Source organism: Xenopus tropicalis, chromosome 4 (assembly GCF_000004195.4).
Source record: "Xenopus tropicalis strain Nigerian chromosome 4, UCB_Xtro_10.0, whole genome shotgun sequence".
NCBI classification, from domain to species: Eukaryota; Metazoa; Chordata; class Amphibia; order Anura; family Pipidae; genus Xenopus; species Xenopus tropicalis.
The window spans coordinates 19,600,012-19,622,057 of NC_030680.2; the positions used below are offsets into that span (position 1 = coordinate 19,600,012).

Here is a 22,046-nt window from a genome sequence, read left to right on the forward strand (position 1 = left end):
AGTGGCAGCCCCTCTCCCTGCTCCCTGACCCCAGTGGCAGCCCCTCTCCCTGCTCCCTGACCCCAGTGGCAGCCCCTCTCCCTGCTCCCTGACCCCAGTGGCAGCCCCTCTCCCTGCTCCCTGACCCCAGTGGCAGCCCCTCTCCCTGCTCCCTGACCCCAGTGGCAGCCCACTCTCACTGCATTGCTCTCTCTCCCTCCCCAGATCGAGGCTGCTCTCATTCTTGTGTGTGAGGCTTTTCATTTCCACTCTAAACCAGCCGGGGGACCCTCAGGGTCGAAGGTTTTGCCCTGTCTGCAGCGACCCCCTCACCTCCTGTCAGCACCTCCCGACCCGCAGCCCCGATGGATCCGCTTGCAGCCCAGAAGTGAACGCCGCCCGGGTCCCGTGTGCAGCCGGGAGAGAGGTAACCCAGCCTGATTAGCGAGGGGAGACAGATGAGATGGAACACAAAGCCTGTGGGTTAGAGGTGCCTGTCAGAGCCTAACCCGGGGCCGCCGGCAGCCCAGCCCCCCGCTCCCCTGTGTGGGACCCCGTGTGTTGGTGCCCAGCCCGCAGCATTTACTGGTTTTTTAAAGCTAATTAATTGGTTAGAGACACGAACTGCCCTTTCCCTCCTCCTCCTCCTTCTCTCCCATTCCCTTTCTCATCCGTCTGCTTCCAGGTGGGGAGAGAGAGAGACATGGGGGGGGCATCTCTGTGGGGTTCATTTGGATTTAGCACAGGCTGAAGCTTTGGGGCAATGTCACCTCAGGCCAAGGGAGCATTGTGGGGACTGGGGGCTGCCACACAGCCATGCTCTGGGCTTATTCCCAGGGAGAGAGACATGTCTATTGTGATGGAGGCTGTGCAGTCATCTACAGACATCCCCCCCCAGCCGCCTCTAAACATATACAGCAGGGCACTCCGGGGGTATAGGCTATGGGATTAGCCTGGCCTTCATAGGCAGCCAAGCTCAGGGATCACATTTCTTGTGGTGAGAGGCCAGGCCAGGCTGGGGAAGGTGGCTTCTTGCAAAAAAAATCATTGCAACACAAATAAGAAGGAGGGGGGGGGGTGTGAATTTGATTTTGTGCATAAAAATTCAGGCATATTTAATATATTTATTTATATAATTGTTTTAAATCCTATCATAGCACTTCCTGTTGTTATTATTATTATTATGTGGCTTTATAGGTGCAGTGCAACGTGCATGCCGGGACGCGGGGGGTTAATAAGGCTCTGCAGAGCCATTACCCTGCGGAGGGCGAGGTGGGCAAGCACTTGGTTTGATCCTTAACCCCTTCCAGCCAAGTTCAGGGCACTCGTCCTCCACCGTTCCCACCCAAAACAGTCTCTTTTTGTGCTTTCGTGTGACTTTCTTCTTTTTTATTTAAAATCTCTTTCATCATCTGATTTCCCAATGATCTCAGAAAACTTTCACCCCCCCCCCCATATTTTCATTCTTTAAATAAAATAATATTCCCCCCCATCAGCTTCTATAGATTCATTATTGTAAAAGGAAATAGCTCCTGGGTAGGAATGGGGTGCAGGTACGTAAACCCTCCCCTGATATATAATATTTTTTATTTAGTATTTTTCTTACAATTTTACAAAGTATCTTTTATAAAAGAATATTATCGTGCTACTTGCCCCCTGTTCTTATGAACGTTAGGATGCTTGTCCTGTGTGTACCCCTCCCAGCCTGCCAAGTGCCTGATTCCTTGTAATTAATTTAACACCTTGAATGAAGATCTGCAGTCTCCTGCCCTGCGCTGCTTCTCTTTAGTCGCTCATTGCTGAGCTGCAAAGAGCCAGGGAGGGTGCCCGGGTCACAGCCCCTTGGTCAATGATTGTAATCAATCAATCCCTGAATAAGGGAGAAGGAGGGGGGGGAGACACAGGGAGTGTGGCAGCCACAGAGAGGATTTTTTCAGCCAGGGAGACACAGAGGAGCAACCAGCGGGGGAATTTCATGCTGCTAAAGGGGAGATTTTCATTCAACATTCGACCCAACCATGGACTTCCATAGGTAGTAACCAACCTCCTCTTCTTCTTCTTCTTGTACTCCTCCTTCGCCTTAGTGAGTTCAAATAACAAACTCTGTGAAAGTGTTTCGACTTATTTAACCTTTTTCCGACAGCGCGGAATTGGTAGGCTGGGCTCTAGATGGTTAAATACCATTAGGTAAAGAAATGGTAGCAGGAATCGCGGGGAACGATGGCTTTGCACTTCTCTCTTTTGTGTACGGTAACCTGTTGTCGGTTTATGATTTATTCCTGGCAGGGAAGGGGTTACTACTCCGCCGTTACCTGTAGAGGAAAGTTATCGAGCAGCTCCATAGGAGCAATGGTCATTTATTTATTGTCTATTTTAATTGTCGTTTTTAAATTAGGTGGAAATGTAGATGAGATTTAAAATGTCATTTTATTTTTTTAAAAATGTATTATGGAAGTTTCACCGCGACAACAAATATTAGTTATAATATAATAATATTGCGGGTTCTGAGCACCTGTCAGTGTTGTGTGAATAGAGCCCAGAGGGTTCCGGGGGTGCCAAGGTGCCTTTTTGGAGTTTATTTTATAGATTTGTGGCTTATTGCTCGGTTGAATGAACCGCATCATGGACTGGATCAGACCTTTCCAAATTTCTACAGTTCATTCCCCCCCCCCCCTAAATTAGCATTTAAATTTCTGGGCAGATGATGTGCCGCCTTTTTAAACCCAAACATAAATCGTTTATGGACTTTTCCAAGCGCTGCCCAATTATTATTAGGAGCTTGATTAAAACCCATTGCCGTGCTTGAAAACCATTCGCCGTTTTATTGTTAAGCTCTTTTTAAATATTTTGGGGTGTTATATTCGCTGTAAAAAAAACATAAATGGCTGTAAAAAAAGAAAGTATTTTTTTAAAAACAAAAAATAAATGAAATATGCATTTTTGTTTTTGATTCGGCAGAGCCGGCTGGCATGAAAAATGAGACTTTGGATTATAGGTCAGGGATATATATAGAGAATATTTGACTTTACATTGAAACGGGTTATAGGGCAGAAATGATAAGAAAAAAATGTGCTTCCGGTGTTTTGTGTGAGTTTATTGGGCAGTCACTTATATAATATAAAGTATCATAGTAAGTAGCGTTATGCAGAATTTTTAGTTTGTGTTATTTAACTATTTGCACCTTTTTTTAGTACCTTCTGGTAGCAGATTTACAGTTTTGCTTATGTTTATACCCGATGCCCTGTGCACTGTTGGAGGGGCCTAAATTTGCCTTTACCATAATAACCATATTTAATCCCCACCCTATAGGAACTGGGGCACCCCAGATCCCAGGATCCCCTCCAGCAGCCAGTGGTTCCATGGGGAACTCAGGGTTGTAGCTCAGCAACATCTAGAAAAGCTTTGGGTGTAGAATTCCAAGTAGTGAAACTTTATGGCTGTTTCTTTTACTTTGCCTTTAACTTCAGATATAGATAACAATGTCTATTTTGGCAGCGGGTATTGAGAAAATTTCTTTTTTCCATGCATTTTATGCATTTGACGGATTCCTATATAGATTTTGTAACTAACCTTTCTTTGGTCCAAATAAGATTCTGCTGTTCTGATACCAAGTGAGTTGTTCTCCGACTGAAGGGCTGCTGATGTTGCTGCCTCTAACTCGCTTTGCTTATATGTCTGCATAAGGGCCAGTTTATAGTAATGTGACTGTATATAGTTCCCTGTCATATGGATGTCCCTTAAAAGCCAGTTTTGCAAATGTCTTAATGTTTATCTGCCCTTTTAATCATATGTATAGGCTTATAGGAAATAATAATCTAGTTATTGTAATCTGTATGTATGTGGCCATGCAGGTTGTACACCCTAAATGATTTATTGCACGTCTTGCATCTATCCTTCAGTTCCTTTTCAGGGATTACTATCCCCCCAACACTACTTTAGGTACAACCTTACCTTTCAATACCTGCTATCCCACAGCCCCAGTCCCTTCCCAGAGGCTATTATCCCCCCACTGCTACTATAGGCACCATCTCTCCCTACTATACCTGCTATCCCACAGCCCCAGTCCCTTCCCAGAGGCTATTATCCCCCCACTGCTACTATAGGCACCATCTCTCCCTACTATACCTGCTATCCCACAGCCACAGTCCCTTCCCAGAGGCTATTATCCCCCCACTGCTACTATAGGCACCATCTCTCCCTACTATACCTGCTATCCCACAGCCACAGTCCCTTCCCAGAGGCTATTATCCCCCCACTGCTACTATAGGCACCATCTCTCCCTACTATACCTGCTATCCCACAGCCACAATCCCTTCCCAGAGGCTATTATCCCCCCACTGCTACTATAGGCACTATCTCTCCCTACTATACCTGCTATCCCACAGCCCCAGTCCCTTCCCAGAGGCTATTATCCCCCCACTGCTACTATAGGCACCATCTCTCCCTACTATATCTGCTATCCCACAGTCCCTTCCCAGAGGCTATTATCCCCCCACTGCTACTATAGGCACCATTTCTCCCTACTATACCTGCTATCCCACAGCCACAGTCTCTTCCCAGAGGCTATTATCCCACTGCTACTATAGGCACCATCTCTCCCTACTATACCTGCTATCCCACAGCCACAGTCCCTTCCCAGAGGCTATTATCCCCCCACTGCTACTATAGGCACCATCTCTCCCTACTATACCTGCTATCCCACAGCCACAGTCCCTTCCCAGAGGCTATTATCCCCCCACTGCTACTATAGGCACCATCTCTCCCTACTATACCTGCTATCCCACAGCCCCAGTCCCTTCCCAGAGGCTATTATCCCCCCACTGCTACTATAGGCACCATCTCTCCCTACTATACCTGCTATCCCACAGCCACAGTCCCTTCCCAGAGGCTATTATCCCACTGCTACTATAGGCACCATCTCTCCCTACTATACCTGCTATCCCACAGCCACAGTCCCTTCCCAGAGGCTATTATCTCCCCACTGCTACTATAGGCACCATTTCTCCCTACTATACCTGCTATCCCACAGCCCCAGTCCCTTCCCAGAGGCTATTATCCCCCCACTGCTACTATAGGCACCATCTCTCCCTACTATACCTGCTATCCCACAGCCCCAGTCCCTTCCCAGAGGCTATTATCCCCCCACTGCTACTATAGGCACCATCTCTCCCTACTATACCTGCTATCCCACAGCCCCAGTCCCTTCCCAGAGGCTATTATCCCCCCACTGCTACTATAGGCACCATCTCTCCCTACTATACCTGCTATCCCACAGTCCCAGTCCCTTCCCAGAGGTTATTATCCCACTGCTACTATAGGCACCATTTCTCCCTACTATACCTGCTATCCCACAGCCCCAGTCCCTTCCCAGAGGCTATTATCCCCCCACTGCTACTATAGGCACCATCTCTCCCTACTATACCTGCTATCCCACAGCCCCAGTCCCTTCCCAGAGGTTATTATCCCACTGCTACTATAGGCACCATCTCTCCCTACTATACCTGCTATCCCACAGCCCCAGTCCCTTCCCAGAGGTTATTATCCCACTGCTACTATAGGCACCATCTCTCCCTACTATACCTGCTATCCCACAGCCCACAGAATTTGTTGATGAGTACACGGCTGAGAGACAGTATCCCCTGCTGGGACCCCCCCCCCCTTAAAATCTGATTCGGTTCCACGGCAAGACAAGTAGGGTTATATTTGCCAGGGATGGTGGCTGTGACCGGCGCTGCCCTTGAAGGCAGGTGTTTGCTTATGTAAAACAACAATTGAGGGGAAATTAAGGAAACAGCTGCTAATGGGCTAAGGTGAACAGTTTGGGATTTTTAAATATGTTTGTTATGGAGAATTCCCGTCTTTTCCTGCAGAGGAGACAGAAAAAAAATGTGCAGCTCTGAGTTTTCACCTCATTATTTTGTTGTACTTTTGCCTTGTTTTGGCTTTTTTCCTATTCATTATTACAGACCCCTTGGTTTTGCAGAGCTGCGCATTTTGGCAAATGTACCCACACAGCCAATCTAGATACCGAAAGGGCAAATCTATATTCCTGCACTTGGGGGGGGGGGACTTCTGATTGGTCTGCGCTGCAGTGTCTCGCTGCTAACGCCAGAAGGGCACAAATAAGTGAGATTGGCATGTTGTAATAACCTATAGTTATTTCCTTTCAACAACTGTAAGGCTGAGATGGTTCATTTATTATAGAATTCGCTATATGTCTGAAGCGAGATGGTGTACTCAGGGGGTATGTTTTATTCCTGTGCTAAGTTACATTGCACTCAGAGTAATAAACAGCATGCTGTAATGGAGATCGTCCCTGCCAATGAGCTGCTAGAATCTCTAAAGATCAAATTTTACAACACCTAAGAAGACAATAGGAACCTGTGAAAATCCAGTGATGCTCATGCCCAGGCTTGGGCTGTGGTTTTTGGATTTAGGCTCCTCTTTGAGGTCCAATATATGGCCAAGATCTCTCGTAAGAAAGATAAAGAGAACAGTGCTGTAACAGCCATTCAGCAATATTTTGAAGACTATATAGGCCATCAAGGGAATGTTCCTCCTAAACGTCCACCCTAACTGACCTTCAAGCTGGGCTTCCAGGAGTATCTAGAGTAGACCTTCTCTTCAAGGCCCTACAGATTTGGGTTCTCTAATGGGGAAACCACATTGTTTGCCAACCCCAAACATGGAGATTTCAGGCATTTAACCCAGCCACAATTTCAGGCAGGAATCATGTGATGGCAGATTCTGTTAATGCCTATAAAGAGGGCTTGAACGATTTCTTGTACAAGCATAATATCCAAGGCTATTGTAAGTCTTAAGATCTACAGATAGGGGCTCATTTATCAATTTTAGAATTTGTAAATTTGACTTTGTTTTTTTAAATTGATTAAACTCGCATATTGAATGTTCGCTTATTTATTAAAGTGGTAAACTTTTGTGATACAAAAAACTTTTTTATCACAAGAGTTTAAAACTCGAATACAACTCGTAAATGTGAATTGACAATAAGGCTTGACTTTGCCTAGGACAACTCCCATTGACTTTATTCATTTAGATGGCAAATTTTTACATTCAAGGTTTAGATACAAACAACAACAAGAGATCCTCTGCACTCACCCATTATCAATATATATATATAGGACATTAAGGTTTAGAACCAGAACCAGAACCATAACTCCAATTTGAGTTTTTTTTTTCGTCAGGATTTGGATTCAACCGAATCCATGCTCCTGGCTGAACCGAATCTTTAAAATTACGTGACTTTTTGTCATGTAAACATGGAAGTTGAGAATTTTTCAACATTCATCCCTTCCATAGCCTAGTTTGCATATGCAAATTAGGGTTCGGATTCGGTTCGGTATTCGCTCACGAAGGCCGAATCCAAAAAAAAGTATATTCGGTGCATCCCTAATATATCTATGTATTTTGAGCTACATATATACTGTAAATATACAGGTATAGGACCCATTATCCAGAATGCTCGGGACCAAGGGTATCCGGATAAAGGGTTTTTCCATAATTTAGAACTCCAAACCTTAAGTCTAAGAAAATTTCACTAAAAAAATAATTAAACCCAATAGGATTGTTTTGCCCCCAATATGGGGTAATTATATCTTAGTTGGGATCAAGTACAGGTACTGTTTTATTATTACAGAAAAAAAGGGAATCATTTAACCATTAAATAAACCCAATAGGACTGTTCTGCCCCCAATAAGGGGTAATTATATCTTAGTTGGGATCAAGTACAGGTACTGTTTTATTATTACAGAGAAAAGGGAATCATTTAACCATTAAATAAACCCAATAGGACTGTTCTGCCCCCAATAAGGATGAATTATATCTTAGTTGGGATCAAGTACAGGTACTGTTTTATTATTAGAGAGAAAAGGGAATCATTTAACCATTAAATAAACCCAATAGGGCTGTTCTGCCCCCAATAAGGGGTAATTATATCTTAGTTGGGATCAATTACAAGGTACTGTTTTATTATTACAGAGAAAAGGGAATCATTTAACCATTAAATAAACCCAATAGGGCTGTTCTGCCCCAATAAGGGGCAATTTATATCTTAGTTGGGATCAAGTACAGGTACTGTTTTATTATTACAGAGAAAAGGGAATCATTTAACCATTAAATAAACCCAATAGGGCTGTTCTGCCCCCAATAAGGGGTAATTATATCTTAGTTGGGATCAAGTACAGGTATTGTTTTATTATTACAGAGAAAAGGGAATCATTTAACCATTAAATAAACCCAATAGGGCTGTCTGCCCCAATAAGGGGTAATTATATCTTAGTTGGGATCAAGTACAGGTACTGTTTTATTATTACAGAGAAAAGGGAATCATTTAACCATTAAATAAACCCAATAGGGCTGTTCTGCCCCAATAAGGGGTAATTATATCTTAGTTGGGATCAAGTACAGGTATTGTTTTATTATTACAGAGAAAAGGGAATCATTTAACCATTAAATAAACCCAATAGGGCTGTTCTGCCCCAATAAGGGGTAATTATATCTTAGTTGGGATCAAGTACAGGTACTGTTTTATTATTACAGAGAAAAGGGAATCATTTAACCATTAAATAAACCCAATAGGGCTGTTCTGCCCCAATAAGGGGTAATTATATCTTAGTTGGGATCAAGTACAAGGTTCTGTTTTATTATTACAGAGAAAAGGGAAATCAATTTTAAAAATCTAAATACCTGTACAGTATTACCATATAAACTTTATGGACTTTTTTACAAATCCAGTGTTTTTATAAAAAATTAACTATGTGATTACCACCACATTTCATGGCATTCCCATAGGAAACAATAGTGGAAACTCTAGTTGTTACAAGACTGTATTTTTAGTAAGGTAAAAAAACACCCTATACAACTCCGTGTCCCATTGCCGTTCCACGGCAAGCACCAGTGGCCACTCTAGAACTGCGTGTTGCCTAGTAACATTTTTTTTTTTTGCCATTCATTTGAGTGTGGAAACATAGACTCCATGTTGCTTGCACTAGCCAATAGCAGGGAAAGAGTTAAAGGACCTTTCAAGTTGGCCAAATATAAGTCAAGATCTTTTAAAGACTTGGCTCATCTTTATACTTATCCATTAGTTTAGTTCAGTTTTTTCATTCAGGTATATGGCCTGTTTCCAAGGCTACACGTGACATAAGGATCGGCCACAGACAATTTGATAGTGATTAATATGTACTGAAATGCAAAGTATTCATAAACGTAGTTAAAAATATGTATTTATTAATGGACGGAAATTGAGAATTTTATGTCCTATCTATACCATGAAAAAGGAAAAAAGCTGCGCTACTTTTTCTAAAAAAAAAAGTCCTTTATTCTATTAAATATAAAAACATGTGGCTACAGTGAAGCAGACAGCCTGACGCTTCGGGAAGAACCCCTTACATATATTTGTTTCATTTCTTGACGGCACCTCATAGATATTCCTGACAAAATGAAAGGAACATTAATTGTTAATTCAGAGGAAAATTCACAAGTGGTAATTTTTTTTACCCCAAATTTCCCCTATTTAAAAAAAAAAAAAAAATATATATATATATAATTTTACCCCAGTGAGTTTGCATTTATTTCAGGAGTTCTGTTATCTGTTGTCTAACCAAAGCCTTGCCTTGCCTACTCTAGCTAATACATATTTACGACATGCCCCAGTAAACCTATAAACAAAATTACATTTTTTTTTAAAAATAAAAATGTTATCTACAAAATAATCCCTAATTCTCAAAACCATATGTGCATTTGCTATAAAAGATTATTTGGGGTATTTTTTTGTTCTCTTTTTTTTTTTAAGAGCAGGAGAGAACCACATTTATTCATTGTACTGTCTGACTTTCATTTCAAGGGGGATTCGATTTCTCTGGCAAATGTTTGTAATCTGTTCTGAATTTTTTTTTTAGAGTTCAGTTCAAATAAATACATATTTTTCTGCCCAAATATTCAACTGTTTCTTCTTTCTTCCCCCGTTTATTTTACTTAGGACTTTCCATGCTCGGTTAGTTTGACCAATAAACATTTCTGCGGTTTCATCTTTTTCTTTTCCTTTTCTTTTCCCGTTTCCTCACATCGCTGCCGGTGGCTCGTATGGCTTGTTACAAGATAATATTGGGAGCCTTGTCGTTCAGGGAAAGGGGTTAATTTGTTCTGTCATTTCTGTAAACAATTCCAGTCGCAAGGAGAATTTGGAATCAAGGAAGGTCTGTCTGTAGCTGCATGTGATTTAAAAATATTGGTGTACATTGCTCATTTTGCTTTTGTTTGTTTTGAAATGATTCTCTGGTTTTGTAAATGAGAAACTGCTGGACACAGAGTCAGAACTGCTTTAGAAATTAAGGTGACTGCCATGGGGCTCCACTTAGCAACAGTTGTAATTGTGCAGCACGTAGGAAGGAAGTACAGGAGGGACTATGGGGGTTCCGAACCTGAGAACCTTCAGCCTATGACCCTTCATCCTGGGACCCTCGAACCTATGACCCTTCACCCTTTGTTAACATACAATTCATAGCATACTCTGACTGTTTGGAGTTCTTGAGAAGTTGCTACATACTTCTACAGTGGACGATGACAATGCCTCATCTTGCAAAGTTCCTTGGTGAGATGGTCCAAGAAGTTTGGCCAACAGACAATTGAGGATTTTTAAAAATTAATCCTTAGGAAAAGGCATCCCAGGGATGATATACGTATCAGTCAGTATCCCTTTAGCAGTTATCGAATGTTGTAATAATGTCCAAATCTCCTTTGGTGAGGTTGCACAATGGATGGATCTTAACCCAACTGGTCCACCTACAGACTGTGTCAAAACAGAAGTATCTGATTGTCTATCCCCCCCAGGCTGAATGATCGATCATAAAGGGGCCTATGCTGACCTCTGAGAGGGATTTTCAAACCCAAAATTTTCATCTACCAGGCCATCAAAAGGGTCCCATACACGGCCCAGTAAGGTTCCCTCTTGGTCTGAAGGAGAATCTTTTGTTGGACCTTGTGTAGCCTTGAGTGTGGGTTTATCACATGTTTGGCCAAGGGTCCATTAGAGATTAGAGGTCCAGAACAAACACTGTCTCTACCTCTCTATAAAACAAACCATGTAAATGGAAAGATATTGTTCCTAATATTCCAAATTTGCACAGAACCATAGAAAATGGTTTACCTTTTATTTACTCAATGGGGTAAATGGGAAGGGGGGGGTTAGGAGAAATAGCTTTCACTTGAAAAAGAATACCTATGCCCCACCCCCACAGGATACAGATGCAACTTGTTATCATTTACAAAAATGTACAAGATTTGCAAGAAATTTTAACATCCATAGGGTATAGATATGAAGCATTTATGCGGTAAGAGAATCCAGATTTATATTTATCATGGCAAATATTGAATCTGTTTGAACTCAATTTATAACTCATTCGGAACTGATAGTAATTCTGATCAATTTGCTACTGAACAAATGCACTAGGAAAGATAAAAGAAATTGCTGGTAGCCTTCAGTCGTATTTGACAGCTCATTCATTCTAAGTTAACAAACCCTTGCAGACAATGATAAATATAGATTTTGATTAAATCAAAATGGTAAAGGTGCCCATACATGGGCCGTTTCTAGCTGCCGATATGGGTCCCTTAGACCGATTCGGCAGCTAATCGGCCCGTGTATGGGCACTACCGACGGGCCTGCCCGACCGATATCTGGCCTGAAATCGGGCAGGTTAAAAAATCTAGTCGGATCGGGGGCTGCATCGGCTCATTGATGCGGTCCCTGGACCGACTTTGCCTATACCCGTCGTTATTATTCGATCATTTGGCCCCAGGGCCAAACGATCGAATTAGCCTGGATTCTCCTGATATCGCCCACCCGTAGGTGGGGGATATCGGGAGAAGATCTGCTTGCTTGGCGACATCGCCAAGCGAGCGGATCTTATGGGCACCTTAAATCGTGGAAATTTCAACCTTTGATAAGTCTGCCCAGGAAATTTCAATCTTTGATAAATCTGCCCCGTAGTTTGGATGAGCTTTTATATCAGACTAGGCCTCTATAACACTGTAATGCCTTGTCAGCTTTATCTAAAAATATCATTTTCTGTTTGGTCAGTTAATAAATAAATGACTAACAGCTACAACCTTTGATAAATTTACCCACTTTCCCAACATCCGTAGTTTTCATTTTACAGAGATTTGGTCCCTCCGATTGGACGCGGTTGTATAAACCCAGAACGAGGGCAATTCTTTCTGTCTGTACGTGGGTAACATATGGGCTGGCAGGTTCATTTAAGGTTGTAAAATAATAAAAGACCTGGCCAACCTTTTGCCATCTGTCCTGGAGCGAAGGGCAGTCGTTGAAAATTAACCAAAAGTGAAAACTGCGGGGAAATTAGTATTTTTTCTTCTCTGTGACATGTTAAACTAGTCTAGTATAAATGTGTGCATCTCGGGAATCAGCCGGCACTTTCTGCTACTGTTTAGAGAAACTGCAATTTTGTTGGAATTTTTGAGTAGAGCTTATGCGGGGGCCATGGTATTTAAATGTTTAATCGACTTTAATCCTTTCCATTAATAACAGTGCATTTTCATTTGTATAATCACACAAAGCTACTGTCGGAAGCATTCATAAAAATCCCAGGTTTCAGCCAATTTCCCGCCCCCAAAATGTAAATGAAAATCTAAACCAAATATAGTAACACGAGGAACATGGCTATTTAAAGGCCCGGTTATTCCGCGTAGGTAAATATGATCTCTATGAACTGAAGTCTTTCTTTTTCCAATGTCTGGCCGTCGTTTATTTGTTGTGTAAACAGTGCTTCTACTGGTTTGTTGTGTTTAATGGGGTCTCAGCGGATAATACATATTCATGACTTGCCCTTTAAAAGCTGTGTGGAAAGAAACTTCCTGTTTAGATAGTTTTAAATAGAAATATTGTGGTTACTAGTAATAGCTTTATATTCAGCAATTTTTATGGGTGGAATTTTAGCAGCTATAGGGTTGCTAGGGTCTAAATTAGCTTAGCAACCAGGCAGTGGTTTGGATAAGAAACTGGAATATGTATAATAGTAGGTCTGAATAAAAATGTAAGTAATGAAAAGTGACAATACCAATGAAATTGTAGCCTCACTCAGCAATAGTTTTTTTTGGCTGCCGGGGTCAGTGACCCCCATTTTATAGCTGAGAAGAGTATGTACCTCAAAATTCAGCTCCATCTCATTGTACCAGTGAGCGGACTAAGAATTTTATAACCAGTGGCCACCTTATTTCACCCCTTCTTAACCAGTCTGACTTGCCCATTTGGGTAACAGGATATTGTAGTGCATAGCCCACCCCCTCTGCAGAGGGGCGTTACCAAAGAGGGCAAGAAGGAGTGGCTTAGCACACTGCTTCTCTCTACTCTTTCTCTAGAGTACAGACTAAAGGTCCCTTAGACCGATTTGGCAGCTAATCGGCCCGTGTATGGGCACTACCGACAGGCCTGCCTGACCTATATCTGGCCTAAAATTGGCCAGATATTGATCGAGCAGGTTACAAAATCTAGTCGGAACCGACTTTGCCTATACCCGTCGTTATAATTCGATCGTTTTGGCCCCAGGGCCAAACGATCGAATTAGCCTGGATTCTCCCTATATCGCCCACCCGTAGGTGGAGGATATCAGGAGAAGATCCGCTCACTTGGCGACATCGCCAAGCAAGCGAATCTGTAGGTGTATGGGGACCTTAAGCAGCTGATTTATTAAATGGTGAAAAGTAGAAATTTACTAAATTTTCCTGCAGATTGAGATTATCTTTATCCTTGAGATTATTAGGTGCAATTTCTTGCCTAAATTTTGAGCTATGAAGTTCCAAGATCATTTCTAGACACCAGCATTTCTTTTATGAAAGAATCCTATCTCTGGACCATACACGTACCAATAATATAGTCTTGTACTTGTATTATTGGTACATATATGGCGGCCAGCCAATCCCGACCGACTGATATCCATGTACTGTGAATATTGTTTGTTAATCCATTGGGCAGGTTGGAAAGTTTCATCTGTTGATGCACCATAACTATCAGTACATGGGCATATTGGGTTTTATTTTGCTTGTTACAAGTTCTTAATTGGATCCTGCTGTGTTTACTTTAGCTTTACAATAGGCAGACCTCAGCAACTTATGGTTGTACAGAAGGGGATGTGCTGTATCTGGTTTGCTGGTACAGGTATAGGACCCGTTATCCAGAATGCTCGGGACCAAGGGTATTCCAGATAAGGGGTCTTTCTGTAATTTGGATCTCCATATCTTAAGTCTACTAAAAAAATCAATAAAACATTAATTAATCCCAATAGGATTGTTTTGCATCCAATAAAGATAATTTATATCTTAGTTGGGATCAAGTATAGGTACTGTTTTATTATTACAGAGAAAAGGGAATCATTTAACCATTAAATAAACCCAGTAGGGCTGTTCTGCCCCCAATAAGGGGTAATTATATCTTAGTTGGGATCAAGTACAGGTACTGTTTTATTATTACAGAGAAAAGGGAATCATTTAACCATTAAATAAACCCAATAGGACTGTTCTGCCCCAATAAGGGTTAATTATATCTTAGTTGGGATCAAGTACAGGTACCGTTTTATTATTACAGAGAAAAGGGAATCATTTAACCATTAAATAAACCCAATAGGGCTGTTCTGCCCCCAATAAGGGGTAATTATATCTTAGTTGGGATCAAGTACAGGTACTGTTTTATTATTACAGAGAAAAGGGAATCATTTAACCATTAAATAAACCCAATAGGGCTGTTCTGCCCCTAATAAGGGGTAATTATATCTTAGTTGGGATCAAGTACAGGTACTGTTTTATTACTACAGAGAAAAAGGAAATCAGTTTTAAAAATCTAAATTGATTAAAATGGAGTCTATGGGAGACAAGCTTTCCGTAATTCATAGCTTTTTGGATAACAGGTTTCCAGATAAGGGACCCCATACCGGATATGATGAAGTGAAGAGGAGCTGAAACTGATCTTCGCCAAAATGTTTAGAACAATTTAAAAGGCAGCCATTACCATGTGTGGCCCCTTACATATATTAGGCCCGTGGGCTGATTGGTCAGAGGAAAAAAGAAGTGCAATAGTGCACCACTTAGTGCCCAATCAGGCACCTCCCACCAGATAAGAAAAAAAAAATCCAATTCAAGGCCTCATAAAGGACAATGGAGATGTTTTTGGACAGCATATTTGGGTTGCTTAAATACATTGTGGGCAAAACACCCTGTCATCACCTCACGTCTTGTTGCCCTAAAACTTTAAATTGATGTATTTGTTTCCCCTTTAAGGGATATTTGTTTTCTGCGCTATGTCGCCACGTATTTTCCCTCTCTTCTGGAGCTGACAATTGGCCCATCAAAACGCAGAACCCAAAGTAATTGACTTTATGAATCTCATCACTCTGATTATTACCCGGTTCACACAAGGGCGGTGCGCGCATGAAAGAAGTCGCTTGACCTTTTGTGCGACTCATAATTGAAACGATGGCAATTGGGCTTTACCTTTTATGTCTCAATATCTGTAATTAGAGCCGCGCTGGGTTTTTTTTTTTTTCGGAAGATGAATGCTCAATGTACGATGCTCGCTCTGAACTTTTATAAATAATCAGCGTGTGGAGGGAACTGGCCTTTTTGTTGCTAAAAAATATAATTACCTTGCCACTCCGGCCAGACATTCCACTTATAGTGTAGTCTTAAAGAGACAAAGCAACATGCTTTTTGGTGCTCCTATACCCTTTATAAACCTTCTCATTAAGACCATAGCAAATTGGACTACTTTGGTGCTTTAACGCCTGTGACTAACTTGGCCCCTTTTGCCCCCAATACCTATAATGCAGCTTTCTCATTGTCCAAGATCTGCCCCTTTACACCTATTTGTTGCCAAACCACCCAATTCCTCCACAAGCCTTGTCCCTTTTTGGACTAGATAACCCAGTCTGCCTAGGCCCCCTCCTGCCATGGGGCGCTTGACAGGACTTCCACCTGTCTCTACTTGATGGCCTGTTTGATACCCCTGAGCTATATATGACAATATAGTGATGTGTAAGCCAGTGGACCCTTGGGTTTGTGCAAAGCACATCTTTAGGAGGTTGTGGGCAGGTGTCAGGCTGAACTTTGTCAATAGCCCGCCTTGTGTTTGGGTTGGTTTTTTGTTGACCCGCACATCACTACACACAAAGCACGAGGCTTGCTGTATGTTTTAGTTTACTAACAGTTGGAGAGCTGCTAACTTGATCCTAATTAATCCCACACAGTGAGGCTCATTTATCAACACTGGGCAAATTTGCTCTAGGGCAGCAACCCATAGCAACCAATCAGTGATTGGCTTTTTTCAGCCTGCTACAGGTAGAACAATGAAAGCAACAATTTGATTGGTTGCCATGGGTTACTGCCCATGGGCAAATTTGCCCACTGTTGATAAATGACCCCAGTATATTTTTCCTTTTCTCCCCCTCTGTAGGAGATAGTCTTACTCATATTGACAATATGTTATCTACAGGTCATAATAAGTTCATTCCCAATATCTCAAAACTTTCATGCTCTATTGTCTAAGGCTGTCCAATTGAAGGCCCATGGACCTGAAGTGGCCCTCCAAGAATTTTTATGGTTCTCAGACTGCTAAAGAACTCTGTTGACCTCTGTGAATGACACCATCTTTATTTATAAACAGCGTGACATCTCTGGTCTAGGGGAAACAAAATGGAAGGTCCCATCCATATGTCGATTAAAGAAATACTGTAGGTTCATAGGTTCTTTGAGAAAAATGATTGAGGAATCTATAAAATCTATAAAAATGTATCTCTTTACGTTTAACAACATACTTGGAATAATAATATTAACAACATATTTTTTTCCCTCTCATTCTTCTAGATGTATGTGGTATTAATATAATGAAGTAGCGGATTTAGCGGCCGTTGGGCGCGCCATGCTTGCCTGTCTCGATTGCTCCTGTACTCTGTGAATTGCTCATGTCTATGAGAAAGAAGCATGGCACATGGAATTCCCTCTCAAGGAAAAGTCACTATAACTGTGGACGAATACAGTTCCAATCCCACCCAGGCGTTCACACACTACAACATTAACCAAAGCAGGTTCCAGCCGCCGCATGTTCACATGTAAGTAGATTGGTGTGTCAGAAGGGTGGTGCGGGTATGTGAAGCTGATCAAACTGCGCTGCTACAAAAAAGAGAGAAATATTTAGCACATGATCTGACATATTTCCCCGTTCCATCTGTTGTCTGTTTTAAAAGGTTCATGATTTAGGGTGGGCATGGGATGGTAAACATCTGTGGAGACCAAATTGGTGGGGAAAATATTTGGATAGCCTATTCCCAAAGGTTAGACTAGTGATTCCCAACTGTGGGTCTGGCACTCCTGCGGCTGGGCTACAACATTGACATGGGGTGCCCAACCTTAAGGCCAACTGGGATTTGAGGAGAATGCCTGTTTGCTCTCCTAGATACAACTGGATGACTAACATAACGGCCACTTAGGGTTGGATTTGGGATGACCAAGATTTTCTTGTAGTTGTGGTTGCTGTATTAATTAACTATAGCTTTTACCTTGTTGTAAGCTGGGGGCACCATGACCAAATTTTTCCATATCTATGGGGAACTTGAACTAAAAGAAGTACGACAACCATTAGTCTACTGTATGCCTTAGCTCATATTGGCCTTAGGCTGCAAGTCCACAATACATGTTATAAACAGTCTACTTAAGTTCAAGGGTAAAAGACAGCATTGAACCCATAACCTTCATTGTAAGTGACCTTCATACTGGGCTACCAAGTCTACTGTTTTTGGGCCTACATTTGTAGAACCACTGCTCTAAAAGAATGAGGTTCTTCATCAAGTTTTTGTTCCATACCATAATGCTGGAAAATTTCAGGTGGGACTTCCCTCATCTAAATCACGTTTCCTAGAGTTTCTGAGCTATTGATGCCCTGCTTTCCTATTACACCACCCATCCTGTTTGCTAATTATCCATTATAAAGTGGTCTGTTTAAACTTTACATGTTTGGGGTCCAGATTATGGTATAGTGATGAAATCATCCAAAAAGTTGGTCAGGTTGGAGGCCATATGGACGAGATCCTTACTTTAAGTTGAAGCTGATCACTTGGCTTCCATCCTTACTTTGTATATCTGATCCAGCTAGGTACACCATTCGACAGCTTGGTGTTTCAGTCATTTATTCCAGTTATGGCCATAGAATTGGACCCAGCTGCAGACTCTAGTGCAATCTATTTGGTTCAAGGAGAGGCAAGTGGGAAGGGAATGGGTCTACGTAGCAGTAGATTTTAGTATTTGGTTTAGTAGCTGAGTAGATAGAATGTTGGTTGATTTTTTTTTATCGGCAGCCAGTATAATCCCCTCAGATTAGCGAGCATTAAGTAGCGGGGATTCTCAACATTATATAATCCAAAGAGAATTTTTTCAAGGGGAACGCCAGCCAAATACTCAAAATAATATTTTTGCGTGATAAAAGAAAGTGCAATTAAGCTTTTTAATTGGTTTTTAATGTTATTCGTAAATGTGATTGCCGTTAAAAGCAGAATCTATATCTTGTAATTTTCTGCACTGCTGGTTCCCACTACTTGCCTTGAAACAGTGGTAAAAAAGTAAGCTCTCCTCCAGCCAAGACTCCAGTTCCCCTTTACGGTAAAGACACATGAACTACTTAGTAGCAGCTACTTGTCACAGCTACTACACACCAGAAAATCCCCTGCCATAGACAATACCGCTAGAACACACGTAGAGACAGTTATCAGTAAATGATCAGCATTGTCTATTTAAGTAGCTACGACAAGTAGCTGCTACAAGTAGCTCCGTGTGTCTTCACCCTTAATGTGGTGTTTGAGAAGAACTAGGTCTCTATGGACAAACAAGCGTGGCCATGTTTAGATCAAGTCAACTAAAAAATCCCCATTTCAAAGCAGCTGGAAACATTAGAACAAGATCAGTCCATTGTAGCCCTTATTTAGATTTGAATGTGGATACACAGAGCCAATTCCAGTCCTTCTGTTACTATGTACTAGTAGAGAGTTAAATGTAACTGCTGTGTAAATATTAACCTGGGCCTATAAAGCAGGTCTCCTCAATATCATCTTGTCAGTGTTATCCATGAATAGTGGCCTTTAATGCTATAAAGCCTGATTCCAGAATCCATGTTTTTATTTTCATGGCACTTCTCCTTTAACATCTTCCACATACAGATGTATGTCAGAATGTTAAAGGGGAACTGTCACGAACACAAAAATGTAATAAAAGCTTAATCTCATGAAAACTGTGCATTGTATTTAGCTGTTACAATTTACAGTGCGAATTAAATAAAAAAAACTAATGGAGCCAACAGCAGGATAGAGCGACTATATCTGATTACCAGCAATTGTTTCCCAAAGTGATTTATTACCCCCAATAACATATCACAGTCGGCCTTTTTTTCTTGCATTTGTGTGAAATTTTAAAACTCCATTGATTTCCTTCAGAAGGCGTCTTTGCTGGGAACTTGCTGAATATTGCTTTTCTGCAGGCCGAGTAACAAAATTACACACTAAACATTATTTTATGTTTTTGTGCTGATTTCGAGGCAGATTGGGAAGAAGATCTAATGGTCTTAAATGGATTGCAAAACTCTGTATTAAAGGCATACTCCACCCAAAAACTGAAAGAAGATGTAATTCCAAGCAACTTTCCAATATATATCAATTAAAACTTTTCAGTAGTTTTAAGTTATGGTCTGTGATGAACAGGTAGGTCGTGGTTGCAGATAGACAGTCAGATAGGCAGACAGTCAGATAGGCAGACAGTCAGATAGGCAGATAGGCAGACAGTCAGATAGGCAGACAGTCAGATAGGCAGACAGTCAGATAGGCAGACAGTCAGATAGGCAGGCAGACAGTCAGATAGACAGACAGTCAGATAGACAGACAGACAGACAGCCAACCAGTCAGTCAGACAGTCAGTCTAGGTGGCCATACACGGGCCGATTCTAGCTGCCGATGCGGTCCCCCATCCGACTGAATATTTTAACCTGCCCGACCGATATCTGCCCGATTTCAGGCCAGATGTCAGTCGGACAGGTCCGTCGTTGCTGCCCCTACATGGGCCAATAAACTGCTGAATCAGAACCGACTGCACCCATTACCGTTGTTATAATTCAATCATTTGGCCCTAGGGCCCTGAATTACCCTAAATTTGCCCGATATCGCCCACCCGTAGGTGGGGATATCGGGAGAAGATCTTAATGTGTATGGCCACCTTAATTCAGACAGACAGACGGATATATAGACAGAGGTGGGGCTTGACTAAAGTGGGCTGGATTTAGGATGGATCAGGTAATTGGGTGTGGCCAGATAAATTAAGGCATGGTTTTAAATATCTCAGGTTTCCAGTCAGGAAGATTAAGCCACAATTTTGCTGTCTCCAATATAAAAAGGAAACAAAGACGAGTCACGACAAAAGTGACATCACTAAGCCCCGATTATAAGGGTAGAGGTTACAGATCAGAAATGGTTTTGTGCCTTATAAAAGTATTAGCGCTTAATCTCCTCAAAGCAGATCTATCATCACCTCTGCACCACTCTGACAGTCTGTTTATAAAAGCCAGCCTTGTGATGTGCAGGGTCCGAAATCAGAGAAGTGGGGGCCCTTGGGAATGCAAGGGTGGAGGAGCAAACATTTTTGAAGTGTGAATGGGCAACATGCAGTGGTCCAACTATAACCCCTCCAGACTCATACACCTCTCCTCCCGCTCCACAAATGCCGCCCCTCTCTGGCAATCCTTGCACTGGCTACCTGTCACGTACAGGATTCAGTTCAAGATTCTTGTACTCACCTTCAAAGCACTCACCGGTGCCGCACCACTCTATTTAACCACCGTAATCCCCAAGTGCACCCCCAGACGTAACCTTCGCTCTACACATGACCTCCTTCTCTCCTCCTCACTCATCCCCTCCTCTCACTCTCACATCCAGGACTTCTCACCCATCCTCTGGAACGCCCTTCCCCGTCCCATTAGGCACTGCCAGACTCTCTAAGCCTTTAAACAGTCTCTTAAAACTCACCTTTTCACTCAAGCCTATAACCTAAACCCCCCCAAACATACACTAACCACTGGTTTTCACCTCTTACTCCGCACTTACTGTCACTTTACACACCTACATGAACTCTGACACCATGCTAGTTACCTTTTGTCTCAGCTCTCCCCTTTTAGAATGTAAGCTCTTGCGAGCAGGGCCCTCCCCTAGTGTCTCCGATCCTCATCCAGTGTAACTGCAAACCATTTTTGTGAATTGTTTATATGTACATGTTAACTGTTCTGCCTTTTGTACCCCTCTGTAAAGCGCTGCGTAAATTGTTGGCGCTATATAAATAATAACAATAATAATAATAACCCCTAAGAAAGCCGGGCACCCAAGGCAGGCCCCATGGCATTATCCCCCGCACTTATCACGTATCCACTACCACTTCAAGGCCCTGCAGCCCCCCAGAAGTTAGAGCACCTGTAGGATAAGGATATAAGTATATGTTTTACCACCTATTAATAGCTCTTGTGTATTTATTTCAGTTTTAAAAAGTCAGCTCTAAATATTCAGCATGTTTGACTTCCGACCAGACTGATTGAATTGTATGTATGTTACGTGTGTAATACACCGTTGTACAAACATTACTTGGCTCGTTACTAGCTGAGGTCATGTCTGGTGCTTGCCCCCATTCGCTGATGGCATTTCTATGCAGATCCTACCTGCCGAGGTGAGCGCATTAATTAGCGGAATCCCAAGCAACGAACTTGTTCTACAAACAGGTCAGGCCAGAGCTCTGCTGCTTGTTAAATTTTAAACATTTTTTATTTCGCCTCAATTATCGAGCATGTAAGCACTGATCCAAGGCAGCGGCTGAATATGCACACACCGTGCCAGCAGATACACTGGAGTGCTGTATTTGGCAGCTCTAATGAACTAGGACTTTTATAAAAGAACTAGATCAACTAAATTGCCTAGATGTATAATAAATATTTTACACATAGGGGGTTATGTAATAAAAGGCAC

At 42.0% G+C, this 22,046-nt stretch overlaps 1 protein-coding gene across 2 annotated transcripts in view; it reads left to right on the plus strand.

The window, feature by feature from the left end:
- The first annotated feature begins 269 nt into the window (after window positions 1–269).
- mpped2 (metallophosphoesterase domain containing 2) overlaps window positions 270–22,046 on the plus strand; it is a 97,894-nt gene continuing 76,117 nt past the window's right edge. Inside the window, 2 exon segments of one of the 2 annotated variants that reach the window (NM_001017101.2) lie at window positions 270–406; window positions 16,870–17,114. In NM_001017101.2, coding sequence (NP_001017101.1) covers window positions 16,987–17,114 — 128 coding nt within the window. In that variant the 5' untranslated portion in view covers window positions 270–406; window positions 16,870–16,986. 2 annotated transcript variants of the gene reach the window in all.